We start from the raw sequence: 27,701 nt of genomic DNA, 5'->3' as shown, positions 1-27,701 counted from the left end.
CACAAGGTTCTATCATGTCTTCCATGCTTTACAATATCTATATAAATCCACTGGGGGAGGTGTCACCTGGAGATTTGGGTTGAGTTCCATGAATATGCAGATTATACTCAGCTCCATCCCAGGCTTCCAGCGGATCATCCACCAGCAGGTAAAGATTTCATTATTTCGTTTAGTGTATCCCCAGTTACTCTTATTGGCTCTCTTCCCGATTGTGTTGTGTTTGTATGTCTATACCTTTTTATTGAATTCTTTAAATATTTTATATATACCGTATTTTAAATGCTGCTTTAATGTTTTCAATGTTTAATACATCAATGTTTACCACCTTGAAGACCCAGGTGGAAAGACAGGAAAGAAATGTTCTAAATAAATTGTATGTGCATGTATATTGTCAAGCTGCAACTGACTTACAAAGATGCTGTAGGATTTTCAGGGCAAGGGACATTCAGAGGCGATTTTGCCATTGCCTTCCTTTGCATAACAATCCTGCAATTCCTTGGTGGTTTCTCATTCAAATACTAACCAGGGCTACCTCTGCTTAGCTTCCACATTCTGATAATATCAGGCAAGCCTGAGCCATCCAGGTCAAGGCACAGAAAATACATAAGAAAAATGCATCTCCCCTGTAACTCAGAGATGTGTTCAGTGATTAAACATCTAGAGACTCTGCTGAATGAATTTCTCACCATAGCATCGTCTACAAGGTGATCATATCTAGTCTTCTGATGCCTTAATCTAGACTGTTTTAGATTGTTTTTTATCTTGTTGTAACTATTTAAATCTATGTATTGCATATTACACTCACTACATTTGCTGAGCTGACTTGTGTAACCTGCTCCAAGCCCACTTGTGGGAAGGATGGGATATAAAGCAAACAAAATATTTTATTTATTTATTTAGATTTATATCCCACCCTCCCCTGATGGGCTCAGGGTGGCTAAATAAATAAATGATTCAGTAAAGCTACCTAGAATGTTCCCTGCCTGCCTTAGGGACCGTCTCTCCCCACATGTTCCCCAGAGGGTACTTAGCTCAGGAACACAAAACTTACTATCAATCACTAGGCCGAGGGAGGCAAGACTGAAGACAACTCGAGAAAGAGCCTTCTCAATCACCGCCCCTCATTGGTGGAACCAACTGCCTTAGGAGGCCAGACCCTTGCCCAATTCCACAAGGCCTGCAAGACGATACTATTTCATCTAGCTTTTAACTGAATGACGACCACAACCGAGATATTAGATTTAAATAGATGTTTAAGATCACTGAATGCCATCTTTAAACTGTATGGAAATTAGCACCAAATCGTTTTAATCTAACGTTTAAATTAACTCTTTTTATTGTTATTCTATCATGTATTGTGAGCCGCCCTGAGCCTGCTTTGGTGAGGAGGGCGGGATATAAATCAAATAAACTAAACTAAACTTTATAAAAGTACCACCTGAACAACTGTTTTACAAAGTAAGGCTAAAACTGCAACATATTGTAGAGATCTAAAATGCTCTCTCCAAACTGATTTGTGGACAACAGAGCGGCAAATGAAGTTCAATGTAAATAAACGTAAAGTGTTGTGCATTGGGGCAATAAATGCTGATTTTACATATATGCTGATGAGGTCTGAGATGATAGTTAACCAGGAAAGTGATCCTGGGGTTTTCACCTAGAAGATAGTCAGTAACACAGAGATGTATCCATCCTCCAAAAATATGTACTCTTGACCTAGTGTGTTTGGAATACTGCAAGCCTCTCTCTCATGTATCTTTTAATAAAAAGAACTTGCAATTTAACATTGTTTTCTATCAGAAAGGCAGGAACAGAAAGACAGTTCAATTCTCTGTATTTCATGTTCTACAAATAGTTTCACGTATACTAGAGTGTAATTCTAAACAGAGTAACATCACAATTATTTTGAGAGAACATAATACATAAACAGACCACATGTTTCTATATAAGGAGTTTAACAGAAAACCACAGTCAGGTTGAATAACTTCAATACAGCAAAATTGTTTTCTTATACTATTGTTTTTTCTGAGTGTAATTTTTATTATAAAATCGAGAAAGGCCAGGGATCAGCTGTGCAGCATGTCAGTCTGAGAGGATGTACGTACAGACAAACAGTGGAAGCTTCAATGCAGCTAGTAACCTGGAGAGGCTTCCTGCAATATTCCAGCATGGAGCCTAAGAGACCATGCCACCTCATCAGTCAAAGGCCAGTATGTTACTCATATGCAAGTAACGCTGTAAATTAGAGACATAAAAACTAGAGATAAGATCTTTGGGTGTATCAACAGAGGCATAGCATCCAAATCACAAGATGTCATGGTCCTGCTGTACACTGCATTGGTCAGGTCACACCTGGAGTATTGTGTGCAGTTCTGGAGGCCTCACTTCAAGAAGGATGTGAATAGAATGGAGAGGGTGCAGAGGAGAGCAACGAGGATGATCAGGGGGCTGGAGACTAAGCCCTGTGAGGAAAGGCTGAGGGATTTGGGAATGTTCAGTCTGGAGAAAAGGAGATTGATGGCTCCCTATAAGTATTTGAAGGGCTGTTACTTAGAGGAGGGCAGGGAATTGTTCCTGTTGGCAGCAGAGGATAGGACTTGGAATAATGGATTTAAGTTAAGGGTGGGAAGGTACTGGCTGGATAATAAGAAAAACTTTTGTAAGTTGTTCAACAGTAGAAACATCTACCTAGGGAGGTGTGAGTCCCCCCCCCCCCGGGCAGTCTTTAAGCAGTGACCGGACAAACAGTTGTCAGGGATGCTTTAGGCTGATCCTGCATTGAGCAGGGGATGGGACTAGATGACCTGGATAGTGGTTTTTTGCACTGCTGCCCCAAATTTCCCAATTTTTCCTCGCTGGAAAAACTGAAGCAGAAAAAAATTCCCCAGAATTTTTCAAGGCTTTCACATCTGTACACATTCCAGGAGAAGAGCACTATAATTAACTCCTATAGTGGTGTTCTACATAATGCTGTTTCCACAGCATTACGGAAGGCATTAATGTACAAGCCCAAGTAATCCTAAATCAATGGACTTACAAAGGAGAAACTATGTTTAGAATTGCACTATTAATAACCTATGTATCTGCCACTTTTGTTCCACTGCTGTTTCAGGGTATTACAAGCAAGTTATCTATTTTTCAGTCTAATAAATGTACAGTAAAATAGTATAGGTAAGTAAAACACAGCAGCAAACTTTAAAGAAATGCCACTGGTAAACAAATGGCACAGTGTGTCTCACTGGGTTGTAATACAATTGCAAAAAAGATGCATGTTTAAGTACAAAGAAAGCATAGAAAGGAAAAAAGGCAACATTAATCATTTTTCAATGTATCAAACTAATAGAAAGAATTACTCACTCTGTCACGTCGACCTGCTATTTCTGCTTTAATCTGGGATGGGTCATATTTTGTATTGGTTGAAAATCCAGAGAATGCTTGACAGAGAAAAAAAATGTCTTCATGTTTAAAGCAGACACTTGTAAAAATGATATATAACAGTATAACTGGATAACCAAATGTTTTAGTAGTTGGATGTTATGTGCCACAGTCTTCTGCTAAAGCTAAGATTGCAACACAAAATCAAGTCATCAAGTCAGTCAAATAGAGGATAACTACAGCTAATCATTCTAAGCCACTTTACAAAATTCTATCAAACATTATTTTATATTTTAAGTGAGGAACAAGTTTCCAAACTGTATTTAATTTAAATGAAGCAAAATCATATTGCTTTCTTCTAAACCCCACTTAAGTTACAACAAGCACTATTTTTAATTATGAAAATAAAGGATCTTGCCTTCAGAAGGGACAATTTCTTCCCCAAATCAACAAAATTCAATTTGCCCGTAAGTATGAACTATAAAATTGAACAAAGCAATACAACAAAATTATTAAGATGTACAAATACTGATTTTGTTTCATACTGTGGAAACTGACCAAAGACCCACAACAAGTCAACTCTCTGGACCATGCTTCAATCCGGAGTGGTATTACAGCACTGTGGGCATGATAGAAAATCAACAGCTTTTTCCCCCCCTCATGGGGAGTCATAATTCCAAATTTTCCTTTAATCCATGTTGAAGCGCAATTGAGCATCTTGAAGAACTCTGCAAGCCAGATACCTCCAGGTAGACTACTGTAACTCGCTCTACACTTGTCTGCCCTGGAGACTGAGCCGGTAGCTCCAGCTGATCCAGAATGCGGTGATGCAAGTCCTATTGGGAACATCACAGATGGCACACATACAACCAGTACTGTGCCAGGTACACTGGATCCCAGTGGAGTACCAAGTCAAGTTCAAGGTTCTGGTACTGACCTTGAGCAGTCAGGGACTGATGTATCTATGGGACTTTCTCCTCCATTATGTCCCCAGAAAAGCATTATGCTCCTTTGATAGCAGTTTGCTTTTCAGTCCTGGCCCCAACCTGGTGGAACTCTCTGCCAAACACCATTAGAGCCCTGTGGGATCTTATGCAATTCCACAGGGCCTTTAAGGAGGCAATGTTCAGCCAGACTTCTGACTAAGGACAGCGAATGCTACCATCTTGGCTGGCACCCTCTTCTGCTCTCTGTACTCACACTAGCCCTCTTCTCCCCTTACCCATGAAGTGGTTGGCAGTCTGAATAACTCACAAACTGAGTCTTTTAGATTTATGGTACTAATGTTACTCAGATGTTTTATTCTACTTTTTATGTTTTTATTATTACTGTATGTCACCCAGTAGCCAGGATTGGGCAACCCATAAATCCAATTAATAACAACAACAACATTTTCTTAGTTAGGGGCATAACATTATCAGTCACAAAGCACATTCTTCCTTGATATTTTTGGGACATAGTGCCTGGAAACTTTTCTGGTTGAGTTTTTTTTTTTTTAATGGCCATTCAAGATGTGAAAATTAAGCTGAAAAGTCACTTTGTGGTGAGTGTGACACTCAAACAGCTATCGATTAATTGACACAAAACCTTGGTTTACTTCCCAAAAGTGTCATGTAATCCAGTGACTCACTTCATCATTTTACTTTGTGAGGAATCTCAGAAATCTTCTTAGACAAGACATTAGTCACTCTGGATGAGGGGTAGAAATGTAAATTTCCCATTTGCCTCCTCTAGGGAAAACATAACTGTATATTTTTCTAGTCCTGGAAAGCTAAAATTTGAGGGGTGGTGGCTTGCTTTTAGGAAAGCAGAAGACCACCAACCTGAGAGCTGTCAGGAAAGGAAAGGTCCTCTGTGCAAGCACCAGTCGTTTCCAACTCTGGGGTCACGTCGCTTTCACAACATTTTCATGGCAGACTTTTTACAGAGTGATTTGCCATTGCCTTCCCAGTCATCTACACCAGGGGTGGCCAACGGTACCTCTCCAGATGTTTTTTCCTACAACTCCCATCAGTCTCAGCCAGCATGGCCAATGGCTGGGGCTGATGGGAGCTGTAGGCAAAAAAAAATCTGGAGAGCTACTGTTGGCCACTCCTGATCTACACTCCCCCCCAGCAAGCTGGGTACTCATTTTACTGACCTCGGAAGAATGGAAGGCTGAGTCAACCTCAAGCCGGCTACCTGAAAACCAGCTACCACCAGGGATCGAACTCAGGTTGTGAGCAGAGCTTAGGACTGCAGTACTGCAGCTTTAACACTCTGCGCCACGGGGCTCTTGAGAGCTGTCAACCTGCTCTGAAATCCTGTAATTTTTGAACAAGCCACCATTTTGTGATTGGCCATACTCATCATTTTGTGACCGTTATCTTCCAAGATTCCTGAAGAAAACTGGATAGAAATAACTTTGATCCAAAAGCTTGGAACTAACACAGTCTATAAGTTAATTAGCAAGAATAAGATTTGTTCATGTCCATATCATAGATAAGAGCAGAAATGGCTGAGTCTTGCCAATTTAACAGAGCAAGTGACATATGTTGAAAGATATGTAGTTTTAACATGCTACTTAAAATTATTTGGCATATGGAAACCTGGAAAAATATATCATCAGTAACATCACCACCAACTTTGGTATGGTCATGGTATTGTAATGTTTGCACAACTTAAGCTTTAATTTCTAAAACAAAAAAAATTTAAACAGCTTTTAGCATTCAGTTAGTCTGCATTTCATCCTGACATTTAAAGGATATTAGCATTTCTATCTTTGAAGCTAATGTACTCCAAGAAACACAAGAGTGGCTGCTTATGTCCCCTTTCTCTTAAAAGCAATTTTTTTTGCTCAGTGTTTCTTTTTTGGATCAAAAAGAGTTACAAGCAGGCCAATCAAGTTAAGGAAGTCAGAGACTTTCATTCTCTAATACTATGCCACAAAAATAGAAGTGTCCTTATTCAAGAAACTTGTAATAGCTCAAAACAAAAATCAAGTCTCAAGGAGCCATGGACAGTTTTAAAATGAAGGGAAAATATTTTATAAACAAAATGACTCATATGGTAAAGCATCAATTATGATGAGACTGCTTTGCCCAATTCTATTTCTGTCATCATTGGTACCTTCTACCAAAACAAGGAACATAACTTTCATAGAAAATTGGTTTGGCACTTACCCTTGCAACATCAACACTGAGAATTTTTAAGATATGAATGAAGGAATGAAGGAAGACAGCAATAGAACTTATTTCATTTATATCATGGGTACAAAAATATATGCTGCATATTAAAAATTATTTTTCAAAATTGGATTTATGACAAGAATTAATAGCAATTTAGGCTTTTAAAAAAGAATAAAAATTTTATCTTGAAATACAGACCACCAAGTCAATTTACAAGTGTGTGCTTTTCTTCAATTACCCACAAGACAGTATGTGTGCTTTTTCAAAGGAGATCTGCACACACAGCACTGCATGTCAGATTGATGAATGGAAATAGTGTGGGCACATGGATCCATTTACACCCGTGGTTCCTCACCCAGCCAGAATACAAGCACATAAACATAGAATTTAAACATGAATTCAGTTTAAGAAAAGAAGTAAAACTTACAGCTCGTATAAGAACGAGTGTCATCCTCACACATTTTATGCAGCTGCTGGTATTCTTCTTGTGCTAGCTCAAAACGTTGCTGCTTAATTTGGTAGATTTCCTTTTTGGCATTAAGGGCCTCCTGGGCAACAATTAAATATTCTTTTAACATTCGCTCTTGCTCTCTTCTCCATTGCTCTCTTGGGTCCTCAATTTGGGTAAGTTCTGAAGAGAAAACAAATTAAAATATGTTAAGTGATGAAGTATCAAAACACATGAAGTATCAAAACACATGAAACAGCTGTCTACACCAGCTATGCCAATATCCCATGTGTAAGAAATGTGCAATCTTTCATATGTGGATTTTTATATGAATTATTATTTGTTACTTTGCATCTCACCCTGCCTACTGAAGAGCCATAACAACAGGCCTCATATGTATTTAGTTGGGCAAAATATTATAGTTTTGATTCAGTCTGAAACTAAAGTAGTTACTGTTAGACTAGAAGAAGGGAAACTTAACGGTTCTTGGACAGGCTCTCCCACAGGTGGTCAAATACTGCACTGAGAATTACCTTGCAAGAGTTTGAGTGATTTACTCTGTTTTATGCTTAAATTACTTGCTTCACAAATATTCATCTTGGAGATTTCTCTCTATTGCATCTTCTCCTATGTGCTATGTAACCCAGTACAGGCTTCTTATTTGTAAAAGAAAACATCCATGTGATCCCCAATGTGAGAAATTACAGAACAACCACATGTTGTATTCTTTTGATCTTGCCACCCTTTACCCTGTCATAATCTCTAACTTCAATCATGTTTGTTTCCTTTCCTATTCCATTTATCAGTCACCAATTTTAGCCCTTTCCATTAAGTATTATTATTCAATCATTCTTTCTCCTCATAGTGTTCCTATTATACTCAGGTCTTCAACCTTTCGTTGCAGCCAATCTGACTCCTAGATAATCTTGCTGGTTTCTAAATTTTGCAGCAACAACAAAAACTGTATTCCTTTTGCCATGGAAAGAGTCCCAAAGCTTCAAAAAAGACAAAGAAGGAAATGCGAAGAAGTGATCCACTTTAAGAAAAAGGGATTTTAAGCAAGAGAATTTCCCCAAAAAAAGAATTCCAGGTACTTGTATGTAGTAATATTGCTAATTATATCTTCTGCCTGTCTCCCTCAAAATACACTATAATTTCTACATCAAGTCACATACAAACTGCCTTTAACTAATAGGAAGAATGAACGTTTTCAGTGTTGCAAGTACTGCAATTACCAAAGAAACGATTTGGAAATTTCATTTATTTAGCTTTAGGAAATATTACAGTGTAAAAACATACAAATGATTTCAATGAAATTCTTTTCTCTTCCATGATCACAGACCAAGAGAAAAACTCAGAGAAAGAATATTAAAAAACACCTACTTACGATTTATATGGTCCATGTAATAAATACCAATCTGTTGATCATAAACAGTTTCCCATCCTAAAGGCAGCTCATCACCTACACAGTCAGCAAAAGTTAAAGGCTTTGTAATCCTACAATAAAAAAATGAAAACAAGTTCAAAAGTACAGCACTCAACCGAATGACCAACCACTGCCATTGCTTATGCAATATGAATATTATGAGCAACTGAAAAAAAGCATAATGACTTGTACTTTTTTTAAAAAAAATCAAAGCTATTAATTACTGTATAAGCTACATACAAATTCTAGAAATGTACTTTCAAAGGTGCCTTGGAGAACAAGAAAGACAAGATTTTTTTTTTAACTTTCTAAGCTTACCAACAATTATTATGGCATGAAGTCCTGCCACTTTTTCATAATTCTAGTAAAAATGTGGTTTCACATCAAAACAATTGCAAGTGAAACCAAACTTGCCTTACTTAATCCTTGTACTGGAATACATTAAAAATGCATTTTTGGACCTGGATAACCCAGACAAGCCTGATCTTGTCAGATCTCAGAAGCTAAGGAAGGTTAACTGTGGTTAGTACTTGGATGAGACTGTCCTTGAAATACCCAGTTGATAGGCGGGGGCATGCTTATTCAGCCACCTCCCAGAATACCCTCCAGGCCCCCAGCAGGGGTCAATCACCAGAGGTTAACATGATTTCCAGGTGCAGACACACACAGAAAAAAAAAATACAAAACATCCCAAAAGATGTATTTGGGAAAATATTTTAAGAAGACTAACTTAAAGATGCCTACCACTTCAACAGGACACGATGCTGAATTTTGACCAACTATAACAAAATACACATTGTTGCTAATAACATCTAGAAAAATAAGAATAAAGTTGGGAATGTCTTTTAAACTTCTGTGACAAATTCTGCATATAGCTGAAAATGTATGTTGAAACCAGGGGTTTTTTTGAGCCGGAATGTACCGGAACGCTGGGCCTCCCGATGTCCGGGTATCCCACAGGGCTTGGGGAGGCCTGCAGCACTTGCACGGGGGCCTCCCAATGTCATGCTGCCCGACAGGGCTCGGGGAGGCCTGCCGTGTTGGGACAGGGCCTCCTGACATCCAGCTGGCTGGCAGGGCTCGAGGGGTCAAGCTGCAGAGCCGGGGCTTTGTGGGAGTCAGCACTTTTACAGGTGAGTTGCTGGCATCCCCTTTCTTTCAGTCTTTCTTTTTTCCTTTCTTTTCTCTCTCTCTCTTTCTCTCTTTCTTTCTTTCTCTCTTGCTTTCTCTTTTTCCCCCTCCTTTCTTTCACTTTTTCCCTCCCTTTTCCTTTCTTCCTTTCCTTTCTCTTTCTCTTTTTTCTCTATTTGTTTCCAACTATCTCCCCCTCCCTCCCTTTCATTCATTATTTCTTTATTTTTGTCAGTCTTTCTTTCTTTCCAACACTCTCCTCCCTTTCATTAATTCATTTTTTATTTCTGTCAATCCCTTTCATTCATTATTTCTTTCTTTTTGGCAGTGTTCCTTCTTTCTTCCTTTCCAACTCTCTCCCCACTTTCATTCATTCATTTTTTCTTTCTGTCCGTCCCTTTCATTCATTCACTCATTCATTCATTAATTACTTCTTTCTTTCTTTGGAGAGGAGTAACAAGTGGAGTACCACAAGGATCTGTCCTGGGACCTGTTTTGTTCAACATCTTTATCAATGATTTGGATGAAGGAATAGGGGGAATGCTTATTAAATTTGCATATGATACTAAATTGGGAGGGGTTGCAAACACAGAAGAAGACAGAAACAGGATACAGGATGACCTTGACAGGATGGAAAACAGGGCTAAAATCAATAAAATGAATTTTAACAGGGATAAATGTAAAGTTCTGCTTTTAGGTAGGAAAAATCCAATGCATGGTTATAGGATGGGGGAGACTTGTTTTAGCAGTAGTATGTGCTTAAAGGATTTAGGGGTCTTTTTGGATCATACGCTGAACATGAGTCAACAGTGTGATGTGGTGGCTAAAAAGACAAATGCAATTTTGGGCTGTATCAACAGAAGTATAGTGTCCAGATAACGTGATGTGATGGTATCGCTTTACTTTGCTCTGGTAAGACCTCACCTGGAGTATTGTGTTCAGTTTTGGGCACCTCATTTTAAGAAAGATATAGACAAGCTGGAACGGGTCCAGAGGAGGGCGACGAAGATAAGGGGTCTGGAGACCAAGTCCTATGAGGAAAGGTTGAAGGAGCTGGGGATGTTTAGCCTGGAGAGGAGGCGGCTGAGAGGTGATATGATCACCATCTTCAAGTACTTGAAGAGCTGTCATATAGAGGATGGTGTGGAATTGTTTTCTGTGCCCCCGGAAGATAGGACCAGAACCAATGGGTTGAAATTAAAAGAGTTTCTGGCTCAACATTAGGAAGAACAGGCTTCCTCCGGAGGTAGTGGGCTCTCCCTCCTTGGAGGTTTTTAAACAGAGGCTAGGTGGCCATCTGACAGCCATCTGTGAATTTAGGGGGAAGTGTTTGTGAGTTTCCTGCATTGTGCAGAGGGTTGGACTAGATGACCCTAGAGGTCCCTTCCAACTCTATGATTCTTTCTCCCCCCTTTCGTGCATTCATTTTTTTCTTTCTGTCAGTCTTTCTTTTTCTTTGTCTATTTGCTTTATTTTCCACTCCCTAACTCTATCTTTCTGTCAATATTTCTTTTTCCCTGTTTGCCTTATTTCCCACTATCCCCCCTCTCTTTCTCTCTTTCCAACTCTCTCCCCCTTTCATTCATTCAGTCAGTCAGTCTTTTCTCCTGTCTGTTTGCTTTATTTCTCTCTCTTTCTTTAAGCACTACACATCTGTAGTAGTGTGTTGGAATTTGATTTTTTTCCTGGGATTGCTATATATTTATGGCTTTGTATATATATGTGGCTATATATTTCTGGACTAGAATATCTTTTTTGAGGTGTGATGACCAAAATTGTTACCACACCTCAAAAGACATTATACACTTTTGGTGATGTCAGAGGTGTGGCCTAGTTTGCAAATGATGGTGATGTCAGAGGTGTGGCCTCGCATACTAATGAGTTCCTGCTGGGCTTTTTCTACAAAAAAAGCCCTGGTTGAAGCTATTAATTTACATCTTTCTCCCTAAATACTATTACCATAATCTCAAACACTATATTGGGGGGAGGGGGGACATTAGTCCCATAGGCCAGAACTGGCCCATCCAGGACTCTTATCCAGCTCACAAGCAACTAGCCATTACCTTTATTGCCAGATGACAGAGGCTGTGCATTATGTCCCTATATACCTGGGGTGGCCAACGGTAGCGCTCCAGATGTTTTTTGCCTACAACTCCCATCAGCCCCAGCCAGCATGGGAATGGGGCTGATGGGAATTGCAGGCAAAAAAACATCTGGAGAGCTACCGTTGGCCACCCCTGCTATATACCATCACAGTGCTAATGAATAATGAGCAGTGGAAGTGAAAAGGTGGGCATCAGGGAGATACTTTAAAGAAATAGTGTAAGAGTGTTGATGCTTTACATATGGTTGTATTTTTGAGTAAAAAAATAATACTGCCAACTGGGTTTGCCCGTGTCCTTTATAAAGTTTATATCTCCGGTACATGGCATTGCATTTTATGGCACACACGGCCTGGTCTGACAAAGTGACATTTATGTCAGATCCAGCCCTCATAACAAATGAATTTGACACCTCTGCTTCATGACTGAAAAATTCCAACACAAGAAACTGATAAGAGAAATAAAATTCCCCTCTCATCAATGAGTTCAGCATAAACGTGGATACCATGATGATCTTGGATGACATGGATACTAATTTCGGCACCATGACGACCTTCATATGTTGCCCTATAGTTTGTTTTGGAATCTGCACCAATCTGCTACACAATTTATGCACAATAAATCACTTGCCCTTGATAACACACAGGAAATCTGGAAGGACTGTGACAAGTGTGCTATTACTGATTGTAGCCTAACTCATGCAACCCATTTGGCTTATCTACTGGGTTGTACTTTATATTTGGTAGTACACATATCAGCGATATTACATGGCAGCTGCTAGGGAGGCCATAAGCCTGCAAACTCACAAAAAATATGTTCATAGCAGGGAAGGTCTAGGGCCACACTAGGTTAGCCATTTCATAGACAAGCCCCTTTGCTGCTCTGAAGCAATTGGCCATTTACAACCCTATTTCACCTTGCCCTTTTTAAGTAACATGATCAAGGCAGGGAGTTGGGGGAAAGGGGGGGCACAGAGCAATCTTGGGTGATTCTGGATGACTTATCTGCTAATGGTCCAGTTCAATCTGACTTCACACCTGTTTGTCTCCTTGATTTATCTGCTGTATTTGATACAGTTGACCACTCTGTTCTATTGACATGTTTGGAAAATACTGTTTCTATGTAAGGAATAGTGCTACAGGCTGACAGGACCCAGTTTGCTACTAAGGGTGCCAAATCAACAGCCTGGGATTTGATCAATGCAGTTCTTCAGGGTTCTGTACTTTCACCCATGGTTTTTAACATCTCTGTCAACTGGTCCGGTTCCCAGCGCTGGAATGAAGTGTCATAAATACTTGTGGTATCTAGCTATATAAATAATTAATGGAGCCTCTAGAAGTACCTGCCTTTGTTCTAGGCCAGTGTTTGGATATCATGGTCAAATGACTAAAAGAACACACACTGAAATTGAGTCAAGAGGAGATTAAGGAAAAGATAGTTTGCAAGACTGCTCTTCTTGAAGAAACTGTTTTGCTTACGTTTGGGTAACATTGTCTTTTGTAGATCATATGAAGAGTTTAGGGGTACACTTGTACAGAATCTTTTTGTTAGAGAAGCAGGTTAGAGTTGTTGCCAGAAGCATATTGTTCCCACTATATCACAAACTGTCTCCCTTTCTACACTCTGCTGACACAGCTTCACTGATTCATGTTGCTTTATCCTCAAGGCTAGGCTAGGCTACACTAACATGCTCTAGCTTCCTTTAATGACAGCTCAGAAGCTCATCTATTAACTGAAGCAAGCCTGTACCAAAACGCAACACCTGCTGTAGAATGACCTACTGGCTGCCTATTATTTCTAGGCTGGCTCTATACAAAGTGCTGGTTCTTACCTTCAAAACCCTTTACAAACTGAGATTTCAGGACTGTTTTTCCCTGAACAAACCTGTATGCTAATTAGGACCCTCTCAACAGTTCTTACTGTCTTGAGCTAAGAATATTTTAAATCAATATTATTTGCAGCCTTTTGAACTCCTGTAGAGTACTATTTGTTTCTTCACAGGCTGGTACTAGAGCAAGAGTCAAACTGACATTAGCACTCTTAATCAATACCTGTTCAATGGCGACATCCAAAGATAATTCTGCCAAATCACATCTGTCCCAAGAACAGAAACAGCTTATATGTTTCTGCATATTCTTTTATATTCAAGCATTTGTTACTAAAGATGTAGACTGCTTTTGTGCTGCTGCAAGTACAGGAACATAATAATAAACAAATAACAAAATTGTTGTATTGCAACAGAGAGTAAAAAAAAAACAGCAGACGTTTCTCAATGCAAATGGCAGAACTAAACTTGAACAAATATGCTGAAAACTGCTTCACAATAAAATAACGGCCAACTTTACATGACAGGATTTGAAATATTCTCTCGTTACATTTATATAGATTTTTAAAAGTTTAATTTATGACTTTACTGAATTAAGAAAGCGGTTATATTTATAAAGTTATTTCCAGTTCTTATGCACTCTGATAATCTATATGACAGCAAGCAGGGACAGATGTGATCACTACTGTGCATCTTGACAGGTCTTTTGCAAGAAACATTTAAAACCTGCAGTGTAAAATTCAATGATATATTTCTTCCTCAGAAGCTAACATTATACAGAATTACTCTGTACTTGTAAACTAAATTGAAACTGAACTCTTGAGCCATTTATATATTTATAAATATATGTTAATTCAAGTATATGGGAACAGTTGTTTAATATATACACATTCTACTTTCAGTATGAGTTCTGACATGAAATCTGAACTTCCATCAGTATCCTATAGTCAAACAGGCAAATGTTAGAGTAGGGATCCCAAACAAGATGCCCACTGGTGCAGTGGCACCCACCAACACCTTTTCTGGTGCCCACCAATATTTTATAAAGCAGATGGGGACATGTGGGTATTTTGCCAGCAAGGCTCCTGATGGCCTCCTGAAGATTTGATTAGCTCTGCAGAATTTTAAAAAACACTGCTTTACTGTGTTACTAAAATTAAGCTGTGGTGCCCACTGTGTGTCTGGCTCCACCTTTTGTGGCACCCATTGCGCAGCAACCATTTTATGGTTATGTCTACTACACTGTTTCAGAATTCTGAAGGTGCACCTGGAGGCTCAGAAAACTTGGGGAACCCATTGCTGGAGGTTTGCTTTTTGCTGTAGTGATGACAATCAGGGTTACCTGTATATTTATGTACTTCAACTCATATCAGTTTTCACATGCACTGAATAATGTACTTTCAGCCCACTTTGCAACTAGATTTTACTGTGTGAAATCACAAGCTCCACTTGCAAACAATTGCTAAAGTGCACTGAAAGTAAATTATTTAGCCAGTGTGACAATATCATTATAAATGAAAAAAAAAATAATTCCAAATCCAGGTCAAAATTAGTTTAAAACAGAGTTACAAGATGTATTTCAACAATCTCTAGAGTTATGTTTCCACCACTGGCTTGAGCACCTTGTCCAAGAACAGAATACTGAAGAGCTGGCTAGAAAGGAAGAACTGTACATTAAATTCCAGAAGCATAGTTTTAGCATGTAATAAAGTTTCATCCAAAACCTTTACTGTTGGTCTCTACCTGATTAAAAGTCTGAAGAGGAGCAAGAAAGTACATTTGCAGGCCCATTAGAGTCACAAAATCCTTCGCTAGGATAACTTAGCATCTTGCTACCTTGGTAAATTGGCAGTTTCTCCATTGTTCTTGATATTCAAATGTTAAAATTCCAACCATGCAAAATAGCCAAGGCAGAGTTAATGGATAAGAATGAGATCCAGGGGTTTTATTTTGAGCAGGAGCATAAAGGAAAGCAGTTCTGGCTTGGTGCCAGAGGGTGTGACCTAATATAAAAATGAGCTCCTGCTGGGATTTTCTTTTTAAAAAGCCCTGTGTGAAACAATGATGGTGTCAGGGGTGTGGCCTAATATGTAAATGAATTCCTAGGATGTTTTCTACAAAAAAAGCCTTGATGAGATCAATACAGATGAAACTGAATAGGCACAATCTGAGTTAAATCAAAAGCACTTAATTATAATGAAGAAGAAGACTGCAGATTTATACCCCACCTTTCTCTGAATCAGAGACTCAGAGCAGCTTACAATCTCCTATATCTTCTCCCCCCACAACAGACATCCTGTGAGGTGGGTGGGGCTGAGAGGGCTCTCACAGCAGCTGCCCTTTCAAGGACAACACCTGCGAGAGTTATGGCTAACCCAAGGCCATTCCAGCAGCTGCAAGTGGAAGAGTGTGGAATCAAACCTGGTTCTCCCAGATAAGAGTCCGCACACTTAACCAGTACACCAAACTGGCTCTCTCTCTCTTTCCCTAAACTGCAATGATGCATCCCAATTCAATTATCTGTCATAAGCAAGTGAGCTCTTCTTTGCTCACACACTTTTCCTTCAATGGAGGGAACCATAGTGCATGCATATTCTCCCATACTAATGAATTTGGCAGCCTGGCTGAAATGAAGAAAGATCTCCTGAAATGCCAAGGGTTTTCTGGAGCAGGTGTAAACATGAAAAGAGGATGGATAGGAGTTCCTTCCATTCAAAGTAGCTCTTAAATTCCCTCCCCCTTCAAGGCAGCTCTTAAAACCCCTCCCCAAAGTTTTGCTAGCAGAATATGACTCAAACTGAAGTCCACAGCTGCTCAAAAGTTTGCACGATGTTATGTGTCACTTCAGTTAACCCTGATAAAAAGTATTACATGGATCCTGTATTTTGTTGCTGATTTTGTGCCTCACCACATTACTGACAAGGCACACGAGCTTGGTTGATTAAGCCCCTTTGAATTATCTAAGCTAGGCAAGCCATGCAATGCTTTTCACTGTGGTTTTTGTGAAGCTTCATCACTTCTAACGCAATGGTATCACTGTGATAAAGGCAGCAGAATCCCACCCAAGAATAGTTCAAAGACTATGCAGACAAAAAAATCCAAAGCTATTTCAAAGGCAGCAGAATCGCACCCAAGAATAGTTCAAAGACTATGCAGACAAAAAAATCTAAAGCTATTTCACAGATCATCTATAATGCAATCTTGGACTTATCTCTAGGGATAGCAAAGAATGTGCATGTATCATAATGACAGTCACATGCTGTTTGCCCCTTTCTAAACCGAAGAAAGAATCTTAAAGACAAAAACGACTTTTCCCTTACCCAGTTTCCTCTTAAATGAATATTAATATCAATGAAGCCAAAGTGTTTACGCTAATCACTCTACTGAACAATTCAGCTGAAATGCAAGCAAAAGCAGAAATATATTTTGGAATACATATGGAAAACCATTTAACCTTTTCCAAAAGGCAGCCACCTGACCATTATTTAAAGTTACTGGAGACATCAGACTTGCTGTAACTGTTGATTCTCACAGAAGAATAATTACCCTCACATAGAAGTGTCATTAAGCAGCTAATGACAAGATTTCTATGAGGATCCAGCACATAGAAAAATAAAGAGAGTACTGTTTGCTATACCAGTTTTAAAAACTAGTTTTATTTTGAGAAGGGATTAATTAAGAGGCTCCAAAGTGACAAATGTGGGCAGATTATTTGTCAAGATTATATCTTAATAGTACAAAATGCGGTAACAGGTCTTGGCATGTCTACATTTATAGAATTCTACTGAGTATATTAATGAGTGAGAGACAATGCACATGTAAGAAAAACTGTGTCAAACTCTTGAAGTTGCATCAGTGAAAATACATAGCATTAAGACTACATCTGCAGCATTTCCCAGGCAGAAAGTATGAGTAAAGAACAAATGAGTGACACATTAATAATGGAAAGGTACCCAAAGCTTTTGAATATACCTTTTGCTAGTACTCTGAGTTTATTATTGGACAGTAATGGAGCACAGAGAATGGCCAAAATGTGAAGCTTCTAACTTCAGGTTTGTTTGAGTTCTACTGCTTTGTTCTACTGCTTCAGACCAACCCAGCTGCCCACCTGACTCTATCTTCAGGATTGTCCATCTGACATTTTTGAAATTTTCTACTTATCTCTCTTGAAGCTGGCAAATATATTATCACAAGAAGGGAACATGGGGTAAAAGGTTTCCGTTTGACAAAACTATTCAAAGGAGTTGCTTACTGCCATTTTAAAAAGTCACATTCCAGAGCTGGAAACACAACAACAGCTTCCTTCACCTTTGTACCTACAACCTGGCCAGGGATATATTCAAGAGTTTGGGGGGTGGGGAGCTAATGTGCTTAGCTATATCTTTTCTGTTACAATCAGTCATGCAGGGATAGCCATTTATCTTCTCATAGAATTTCAATTCACATAAACTCAGCATAATAATCTACCAACTGACACACTCCTAGCAGGTTACATTCCTAATGTATTGATATAAGGCACCACATACACTGTTACTACACCAGGTTGGATCCAAAATGGTTCTTCCACTGGCAGGCGCATTCACAATTTCTCACTAGGCTGAAGCTAGTATGATCCCCCCAATATTTTCCCCAAGGGTCCTGCCTCCAACCATCAGTTGAAGCTTTCTTAAGGAGACACCAGGGGTTGAGGAAAAGAGAAAACATGAGTTATGACAGCCATATAAGTAATCACTCATCCACCTATTTCAGGAGAGTGACCAGTGGTACTTATCGTGAGAGGTCATTCTCCTCTGAGGACAGGAGGACATTTGGGTGTTTCCCACCTTTGTGTCAGGGAGGCAGGACTAAAATCTGCTTCCTCTTCCTGTGGCACTGGTACACCCATCGCTTCAGTTCTGGTAACTCTGAGAAGCAGTTCAAAACTAATAACCTTACTCAGAAAAAACAAACAGTAACAAAACTGATAAACTCAAGTAAATACAAACAGAACTGTACAGCAGCAGAGAGAAAAGTATATCACAAACAGCAAGTGAGGTATAAGAGCAATACAGAGAGGCGGGCAAGATGTCCTGTCCTCAGAGGAGAATGACCCCTCACGGTAAGTACCACTGGTCGTTTTCCCTCTGAGTCGAAGGACATCTTGGGTTTTCCTATAGCAGTAGCCTAACGGTTGGGTGGGAGATCGTTCTATTCTGAAAACACATGCTGCAAGACTTTTCTGCCAAATGCTGCTTCTGCCGAACTGTAGGTGTTAAGTTTGTAGTGGCGTACGAATGTTGATATAGAAGACCACGTTGCAGCTCAGCATACTTCGTCTATTGACGCATGATTGTTGAGTGCTGCATTAGTTGCTGCGCTTTTAACCAAGTGAGCAGTGATTCCCTTTGGAATCTCAATTTTCATTGCTTTATAAGCCTCAGAAATGCATTGCCTAATGGCATAACTAACAGCAGAGGTTGACATCTTTAAGCCCATCTTTGGAGGAGCAATGTTGATAAACATAGAGTCCGTTTTTCGGATTGCCTGAGTCCTAATCAGATAAGCTTTGAGACATCGACGGACATCCAATGTATGCCACGACCATTCTTGGGATGTTTTAGGTCTGGACAAAACAATGGTAAATGAATTTCCTGGGACTTATGGAATCTCAATGCAATCTTTGATTGGAAAGTAGGGTCCGTACGAAGCATGACCTTGTGAAAAATGCAAACTTCCTTTTTCATGGATAGTGCATTGATTTCTTGCTGATGTTACAGCTTTTAAAAATATAGTCTTTAAACGTAACCACTTCAGTGATATTTCGGCTTAGTAAGGGCCGATAATACTATGTGCAGCTGCCAAGTTGGAAACCTGTGCACCTGCGGGAGACACTTATGAGAAGCTCCCCACAGAAATCTTTGGATGTGTGCATGTTTAGCAATGTCCACATCTTGTATCAGACCGAACACTGATGACAATGCTGCAATATGCCATCGTAACATTGCTGGTTTTAAACCAGACTGTAGACCGTCCTGTAAGAATTCCAAAATATAATGAATTGATGGAACCAACGGGTCTTTGGACTTTCTGTGACACCACCTGTGGTAAGCTTTCCAGGTGATGCTATATATCCTGGTTGTAGAAGCTTTCCTGGAAGCCAATAATGTGTTGGTAATCTCTGTAGAATAACCCATCTTTAGGAAAGTCGAACATTCAATCTTCACACAGTCAATTGAAGCCAATCTGGATGAGGATGCCAAATTGGGCCCGAGACAGCATATCTGGAGAAATTTCTAGGTGGAACGGTGGAGATGTCACTAGCCTCTGAATGGTAGAAAACTAAGGATGTCGAGGCCACCAAGGAGCTACTAGCAGAATTTGAGCGCCCTGGTGCTGCACCAGTCAAAGAAACCTTGTCAATACTGGAATTGGTGGGAAAGCATACAGTAGACCCTGAGGCCACACTACCGATAAGGCATCCACCGCTGCTGCTTCCCAATGGAAGAATCTGGTGCAAAACCTGGGAATCTGGAAATTGACGGGAGATGCCAACAGGTCCATGACTGGTTGCCCAAATCTGTTGGCTATTTGTTGAAATAAGGGTGTCTTTAGTTTTCATTTTCCCGACTGGATGAACGTTTTGCTGAGCCAGTCCGCTTGAACATTGGTTGTGCCCTTGATGTGTTCTGCCCTGATGGACAACATGTGATGTTCCACCCAACTGAACAATACCTTCGCTTCTTTGGATAGAGCGGAAGATTTCGATCCCTCCTGGTGATTCAAATATGTCTTGGCAGCTACATTGTCCGTTCAAATCAGAATGTGTTGCTTTCTCACCTATTCGGTAAAGAACAGCAAGGCTAAACATATGGCCCTCAATTCCAGAACATTGATCAGGAGTTGTGACTCCACCTGCGACCACCAGCCCTGAGTCAGTATGTTGTTGAGAGTGGCTTCCCAGCCCATTAAACTGGCATCTGTGAAGATCTGGATTTCTCTGGGTAGATAATAGATTTTCCCTTGGAGTATTGGATTCCCTGGTCTACCATTTCAGAGAGTGTTTGACTGCAATGGGAACCCTGACGTGCAGGTTTTGCTTCTGCATAATTTGGAACTGAAACGGTCGAAGTAGCGGTTGCAGCGTTCTGGAGTGTAATCTGCCCCATTGGACTGCATCGATGCATGAGACGAATAGACCCATCAATTTGGCCAACGTCAAAAGGAGGGTGAGATGTTCCTGGATGACTATCCCCGCTAGGTGTTTGGTCTTCTGAATTTTCTCTGCAGTAAGAAAGAGAGAGTTCCTTCTGGTGTCTATGATCATCCCAAGATGTTCCAGCTGTTGGGCTGGTTCTAGAGAACTCTTGGGCAGGTTGATGAGAAAACCATGACTCTGAAGACATGTGATCGTCACCTGAACATTTGAATAAGATTTCTGCTTGGATGGGGACCGAATCAAAAGGTCATCCAGATACGGGTGTACGTGAACTCCCTGTTGTCGGAGATGAGCTACGACATTGACCATTACTTTCGTGAAGACTCTCGGGGCTGTGGCTAACCCGAAAGGGAGTGCCCTAAACTGGTAATGTTTGTTTCCTACACAGAAGCAAAGGAACCAACAATGCGATGGAAGGATCAGGATATGTAGGTATGCTTCTGTTAGAACCAATGACGTGAGGAACTCCCCTGGTTGAAGCGCCTCTGTAATCATCCTGAGAGACTCCATACAAAAGTGTCGTAGTTGTATGAACCTGTTGAGAAAATTGAGGTGGAGTATTGCTCTGCAGTCCCCATTTTCTTGGGGACCATGAAGAAGATGGAGTATACCCCTTGACCCCTCTGGCTCACTGGCACAGCTTCGATGGCCAAAATTTCGAGTAAATGTTTTATAGCTCTGTCCATTATGGCCCTTTTGGTGGAACTGTGTCAGAGAGGGGACACTAAAAAACGTTCTGGTGGGATTCTTTTGAATTCTATGGCATAGCCTTGTGAGACTATTTCTAATGTCCAGCAATCTGCTTTGGATTCTATCCAGGCCTTTTGGAAATTATGTAGTCGTCCCCCCACTGGAATCGAAAGGCAGTTACGCCTTGTTGGGCTTGGACTCTCTGTCCTGTTTGTCTGGAGAATCTGGAATTGTTGAATCCCTTTCTGAAAGGTTGTCTGGGTTGATTCCAGGTAGACTTTCTGTTGTCATGTCTAGATCTAGCCAGTGTGTATGAGGAATGAAAGGGCTGCAAGAAAAAACCCCTCCGATCTGAGCGGCGAATGTTTATGGGCATAACCTTTTTCTTATCTTTAGTTTCCACTAATATTTTATCTAATGAGCTGCCAAATAATTTCTCTCCTCGGAATGGATAAGAAATCACTATATATTTTGAGTGATTGTCTGCAGGCCGTGCCCTGAGCCAAACCCCTCTTCTAGCTACAGCCCCAGAAGCCAAACCCCTGGAGCAGAAAGTGAGGGCATCTAGGGACGCATCAGCAGAGAATTCTGCAGCCTTAAGCAGCCTAGTGGTCCCATCCAGAAGTTTTTTATTATTTTCTGGTAATAACTGGGTAAGCCTTCTGGCCCAAACTATCGCTGCTCTGGATACTATAGAAAAAGCTGCACAGGGCTTTATTGCCATAGCAACTGCCTCATAGGATCTTTTTAGTGCTACATCAATTTTTCTATCCCAATTGTCCTTGAGTGAACTGTGGCCATTCTCAGATACCAATCCTGGTGACTGAAGTGCTGTTACTGCATTGGTAACTGCTGTTACTGCCTTGGTGTGTCCAGCATTGGTACCTGCAACATTTCATTTGCAAACCTGGGTAACTCATTTAACTTCTTGACAAAACCTGGAAATTGCCCATTCAGCCTTAAGCTGTCTCTCAAAGAACTGGGGAAAGGGAAACACCTTTGCTGAGGTGAATGACCGTGGAAAAATTCCCTATCCCCGGTATTCTTATTCCTAGGATTAGTCTCTGAGTTAGAGGCAGCCTCCTCAGAAGAAGGATCTTGAAGGGCTAGGGCTGCCATAACTCTAGCTAATAGATACTGGTAGTCATCAGATTTAAAGAAACGAACAGACTGTTCTGGAACAGTGACATCCTCCACCTCCTCATCAGAGATAAAATCCCCCTGATCTTTGGACTGTGACTCAGAATCAGAGACCACCTCGTCTGATTCTTCCCCTGTAAGTCTATATTCTGGAGACTGTTTTCTGGCTGCTTTAGTTGGCCAGTTACCTTCTTTTGTATGCTGTCGTAAAGGGCGGTGTGGTGGAGGAGGAAGAGTAGGGGAAGGGGATCTGTACCCCACTGAACTTGTACCCATGGTCTCTGGCCAGCACACATTAAAAATTTCAGCCGTAATACACTGCTGCAGCATGTGCATAAAATCCCTAGGGAAGGGCCCTTTAAGGCTCTGTACATTACCGGACCATTGATTCTGCTCTGCATCATTTACGGAGGCTTCACCCGACAGGGGTTGCCCTCCCGATGTGTCTCCCGCCCGGGGGTTGTCCACCGGAGCTGCCACCGCGGCTTGGGACTCATGGCGTCTAGCCATCATTGTTCGCACCAAAAAAAATCGCCCCTAAATGGCCGCCCTTGTTAGCGATGCGCTGTGAAGGGGGAGACTGCCGCGCCCGTTGGTGAGGCCGAATGCTTCTTCCCATGGTGAACTGAGCCACCTTTGCGGGAACCGTTGCTGGGAACCGAAACAAGCTGAAAAGACATGTTGGTGTCAGTTTCTTCCTCCACTGCTTCAGCTTCAGAGCCGGGAGCAGGTGCATCCTCCAGGAAGTTGTCCCTGAAGCGATTCATTCGTGCCTTTGCGATAACGCAGCTAAGTGGTTGTTTTTAAGAAGCTGCAGTAGCGCTGTTCTCTCGTCCCCGTTCTAGAAGTATTGGACTGGAGGGAACAGAATAATATGTGTAGGTCAACGGAAGAAATTAAGAAAAAAAGGTAAGTGTTTGTGTAAGGTTGGAAGAGGAAGGAAATAGGAATAAAAGTATACTAGAAAGAATGAAGCTATGGTGCTAAGCTCTAATAGTTGCTCTCCCTCTCAAGGCAGGAAAGAAACTGAAGCGATGGATGTTCCAGTACCACAGGAAGAGGAAGCAGATTTTAGTCCTGCCTCCCTGACACGAAGGTGGGAAACACCCAAGATGTCCTCCGACTCAAGAGGAAGAACCAAAATTGCCTACAAGGACCAGAAAGAGAAGTGTTGATAAACAGGATAAAAGTGTTGGTTTGAATGTGCACAATTTACATTCATTGGCAGTAGGGTAGTAAATGCTAAACTATAAAGCACTATAGCAAGAAACCTACTGGCTTTCTAGATACCACCAGGTCCATAGTTTTTCAGCACTTGCATAAAATCATGGAATACCTTGCCAATTGATAAAAATTGCTGGTTATATAGTTTCATACTATGTAAAACCATCAAACGTTCATGGTTTTTATATGAAAATGGTTATGAAGCATTGTATCATGTATTTGTCACATGAAACTAGTTATATTTATGTATTTGCAATCTGTTTAGTAAAAACTGAGGGGAAAAGAAATAATCTAATTCCAGCACCCTTTCAAAGGTATCATCCAATACTCAATGCTTGATTACAGTAGATAATAATCATTTGTGGATTCAACACTCGCAGTTTCTTGCCAGTTAGTGACTCAGTTTCTAGTCCATTTTTTTATTCCTACCTTGCAATCATTGTAATCATTTTGTATTCTGTTAGTAACCAAGTTATATTCCTGGAAGGATTACAACATCAAAATAATTTCTTTAATCATCAATGCTAAAGAAATGATTGCCAAAATTTAAACTGAGTGAAGAACTTTACCAGTCATGGAATTTCTGAAGTCAAAAGATTTAAGTCACTGTTTGTATTAGGCAAAATTCCACTTTCTCCCGTTACCACTTCCGCTTTCCTCACCATCACCAAGTTAAAAATACACACTTCCGTTTCCTCCGATTATTTCCCTTGAAGTTCCCAAGCTGTAGAAGTGTTTATTTGGCATGTCAACTTCCTATGTTTGCATTTATTTAAAAAAGATCAGCACCAAGAACATCCTTCAGTCATGACTACCATAGAAATATTTATCCTTGATAAATACTTTGTAGGTATTTTCCTCTGAACTGCATGGTGCAGCAAGTTTCATAAAGGAAGTAGTTTTATATTGTATCATGTCCAAACAAGCATAGTTAACTGAAAATGCCTAATCTAACCACTTAAATATCATCCTTTCCAGCCACTACTATATATGACTAACACAGAGGTTAAGACACTTTTCCAGTAATGTTTTATTTATTTAAAACATTTATTAGCTGCCTTTCAACCTTGTAGAACTACCTTGCAGAAGGTGGTTTACAATGTATATCATGTCATGATTATTTTAAAAAGGCCACAATTTAAGACCTCAATTAGGACTAGGACTGCCAATAAATAAAAACGAAATTAAGTCAAACGCAGTCCTAAATAAAACTGTCCACAACTGCCTCCTACTCTCTTAAAGATCATAAGTCAGGGGGCCAGGCACATCTCCCTGGGTGAGGCTGTTCCAAAATTGCGGGCTGCCACTGAAAAGGCCCTCTCTCCTGTACCCTAGATGACCTTCTTTGACTGGTGGTCAGGAGAGCCTCTCTCTGTGATCTTAATTTATGGACTGGAATGTAATGGAGAAGACTTCAGATACCACTGTCCCACTCCATGTTGAGCAAAAACAACATTTTGAATTGGCTCAGGAGTGGATTGATATCCACTACAATTGCTGTACTAGGGTCACACTCTCCCGGTAGCCCACTCCAACCAGCAATCTAGCTGCAGCATTCTGCACTACCTGCAGCTTCTGAACACTCTTCAAGGTTAGTCCCAAGTAAAGCACATTGCAATAGTCCAGTCTAGATGTTACTTGGCATTGATCAATGTGGGTAGATATGACTGAACCAAGAATGGGCAAATGGGCACAACTGATGTAGCAGGTAAAGCAGGGCATGAGTACTCAAGCCAACTCAGCCACCAGTCTAAGGTGACCTCTGTGTCAAGCAGCTTTCTCAAAGCTGCAAATGTAGCTTTTCAAGGAGAGTATAACCCAGTACAAGAAAGGAGAAATCTCAAGTCCCCAGTCTGCCTTTCTACTAACCTACAGAACCTCGGTCTTGTCAGGATAAATGTTCACCTTGTTTACAATCATCCAGCCTACTACTGACTTCCAGCACCAGTTCCAACATCAATAGCATCTTTGGAATCAGGTGGGAAATAAAGGCAGGCTGGGTATCATCCACATACTGGTGACATCAAGCCCATACATCCTGATGGCCTCTTTTGTGGCTTCAAAGATATTAAGCAGCAAAGATAAATGTTCTTTGTACAAAATTTGAAAATAAAAGTTATGATCTTATGGCCAATTTTTGTATTGATGTATAAATTATGTTGTGAATAGTGAATACCATAAACAAAGCAGCATTGTTCCTGATGAATGCTTGTGTAAGGCTATTGTTAAAATTAGTATGTGCTATTTATTGTGTAAGTTCTTCATTCTCACTGTGCACAAGCATGTCAGGTGACTGATACTTGTGTGTTTACCTCCATCCTGTGGAAGGTGTATTACCAGGTATAGGATTTCAACAAGAAAATCATTTGAAACAGCCAAAAAAAAAGCCAGAATTAATTGGGACTGAAGACTTTACCTCTCAGTTAGGTGAATTTGAGCCCTTAGAGCAGGGGTCCTCAACATGGTGCACATGGGCACAATGGTGCCTTTTGACACATTTTCTGGCACCCACCCAAGTGTTTCTAGAAAGTGGACAGGGCTAGGTGCAACTTTTTCCCAGCAGAGCATCTGAATGGCTTTGCAGATTAAGAGGTATCCTGTTAAACAGAGCTTCTGCCTAAAATGTTGAAGTTCGTATCAGACTTGCATATAATCTTGATCTCTTTGGGTTGCGGATTGATGCCCTGGAGGTTGATATGACAGGATGAATACTTTATACCAGTGGTGCCAAAAAGGGGTGGTACCACCCCCTGTGGGGTGGTGAGATTACCTAGAGCAGGGGTGGCCAAACTGCAGCTCAGGAGCCACATGTGGCTCTTTCATAAATACTGTGCGGCTTTCAAAGCCCCTGCCACCCCATTGCCAGGCTAGGAGAAGGCATTTGTCTCTTTAAACCTTTGCCAAGTCAGCCCCTCCCCCTCCCCCTCTTTCCACCTCTTTAATTCTTTCTTTCTACCTCTCTTTCTCTTTCGTTTCCAACTGAGGGAGCTAGGGAATGCTTGCCAACATATATCACTTCTAAGGGGAAAAAATCAGGCAACAACCAGTTCTAGTTATCTAGTAGTTCAGTTTATCACCGTCAATTATCAGTTAAAATTGAAATAAATAAGATGATGCACCAGCAGCTCAAGGCAGCTTTTATTCTTGCTTGATGTGCTCTCTCTCTCTCTCTCTCTCTCTCTTTGTATGTATATATACCAATTGCACAGCAAATCAGATGGAGGTGTGGTCAGCATCTTGAGAGCTGGTAAGCCAGAGAAAGTCTGGCAATGTTCATGTCTTGTGACTCTCAAACATCTGACATTTATTCTATGTGGCTCTTAAATGTAAAGCGATTTTAGCCACCCCTGACATAAATGATGCTAAGAGGCAGGGGGGCTGCTGTAGGTTGGTCCCTTTGATCACATTATTCATTTATTTACACCATGTTGGCAAATGGCACTCCAAATTTCTGCCTTTGCATAGTGCTGAAATTTTGTGGAAACGTTTGGAATTTTTAGTAAATATTCCACCAAAGCTCATCAGACCAGCAGAAAATGTTGAGAATTTTTATCTCTGTCATTTTTCAAGGTTTTGCTAGTTTACTTCTTAACATAACAGTACTGAGTGGGATTTTCCTGTGCTGTCAGTTGCTGAACCTGTTGATTACGAAGTGCACTTTTTAAGTATATGCTCAATATTAATATTGCTAGGTTATATAAGGATTTAAAATGTCTAAATAACTGTTTTCAAAAAAGAAAAAATGTGGGGCCTTAAAGGGAAATTTATGGGGAAGAAGGAAAAATTAGAGGAAATGAGGGAAAACTAAAAAGTTTTAATTGGATTTTGAATAAACAGCCAATTAACTGTTACTGTTTTTAATTTGTTATTACTTTCTTTTGTGGACTGTGCAAACTGTTGTTCCCAATAAGGCTTTTTATATGGTGTGGTGGCTCAAAAAGATCTGGGAACCATGCCTTATACTAAACCAGAACTATT

At 40.4% G+C, this 27,701-nt stretch overlaps 1 protein-coding gene across 5 annotated transcripts in view; it reads right to left on the bottom strand.

Moving 5' to 3' along the window:
• Positions 1–27,701, bottom strand: part of WWC3 (WWC family member 3) — an 89,531-nt gene that overhangs the window by 46,364 nt on the left and 15,466 nt on the right. For all 5 annotated transcript variants that reach the window (XM_060233949.1, XM_060233951.1, XM_060233950.1 and 2 more), the window contains exons 2-4: positions 8,378–8,487; positions 6,970–7,173; positions 3,358–3,434 (exon numbers count right to left, since the gene is read on the bottom strand). In XM_060233949.1, the coding sequence (XP_060089932.1) occupies positions 3,358–3,434; positions 6,970–7,173; positions 8,378–8,487 (391 nt within the window). The remainder of the gene's footprint in view (positions 1–3,357; positions 3,435–6,969; positions 7,174–8,377; positions 8,488–27,701) is intronic.

The sequence above is a fragment of the Heteronotia binoei genome, chromosome 3 (genome assembly GCF_032191835.1).
Source record: "Heteronotia binoei isolate CCM8104 ecotype False Entrance Well chromosome 3, APGP_CSIRO_Hbin_v1, whole genome shotgun sequence".
In the NCBI taxonomy this organism is placed as follows: Eukaryota; Metazoa; Chordata; class Lepidosauria; order Squamata; family Gekkonidae; genus Heteronotia; species Heteronotia binoei.
Note: the sequence above shows the minus strand (reverse complement) of the source record. Positions and strands in the feature narration are given on the sequence as shown.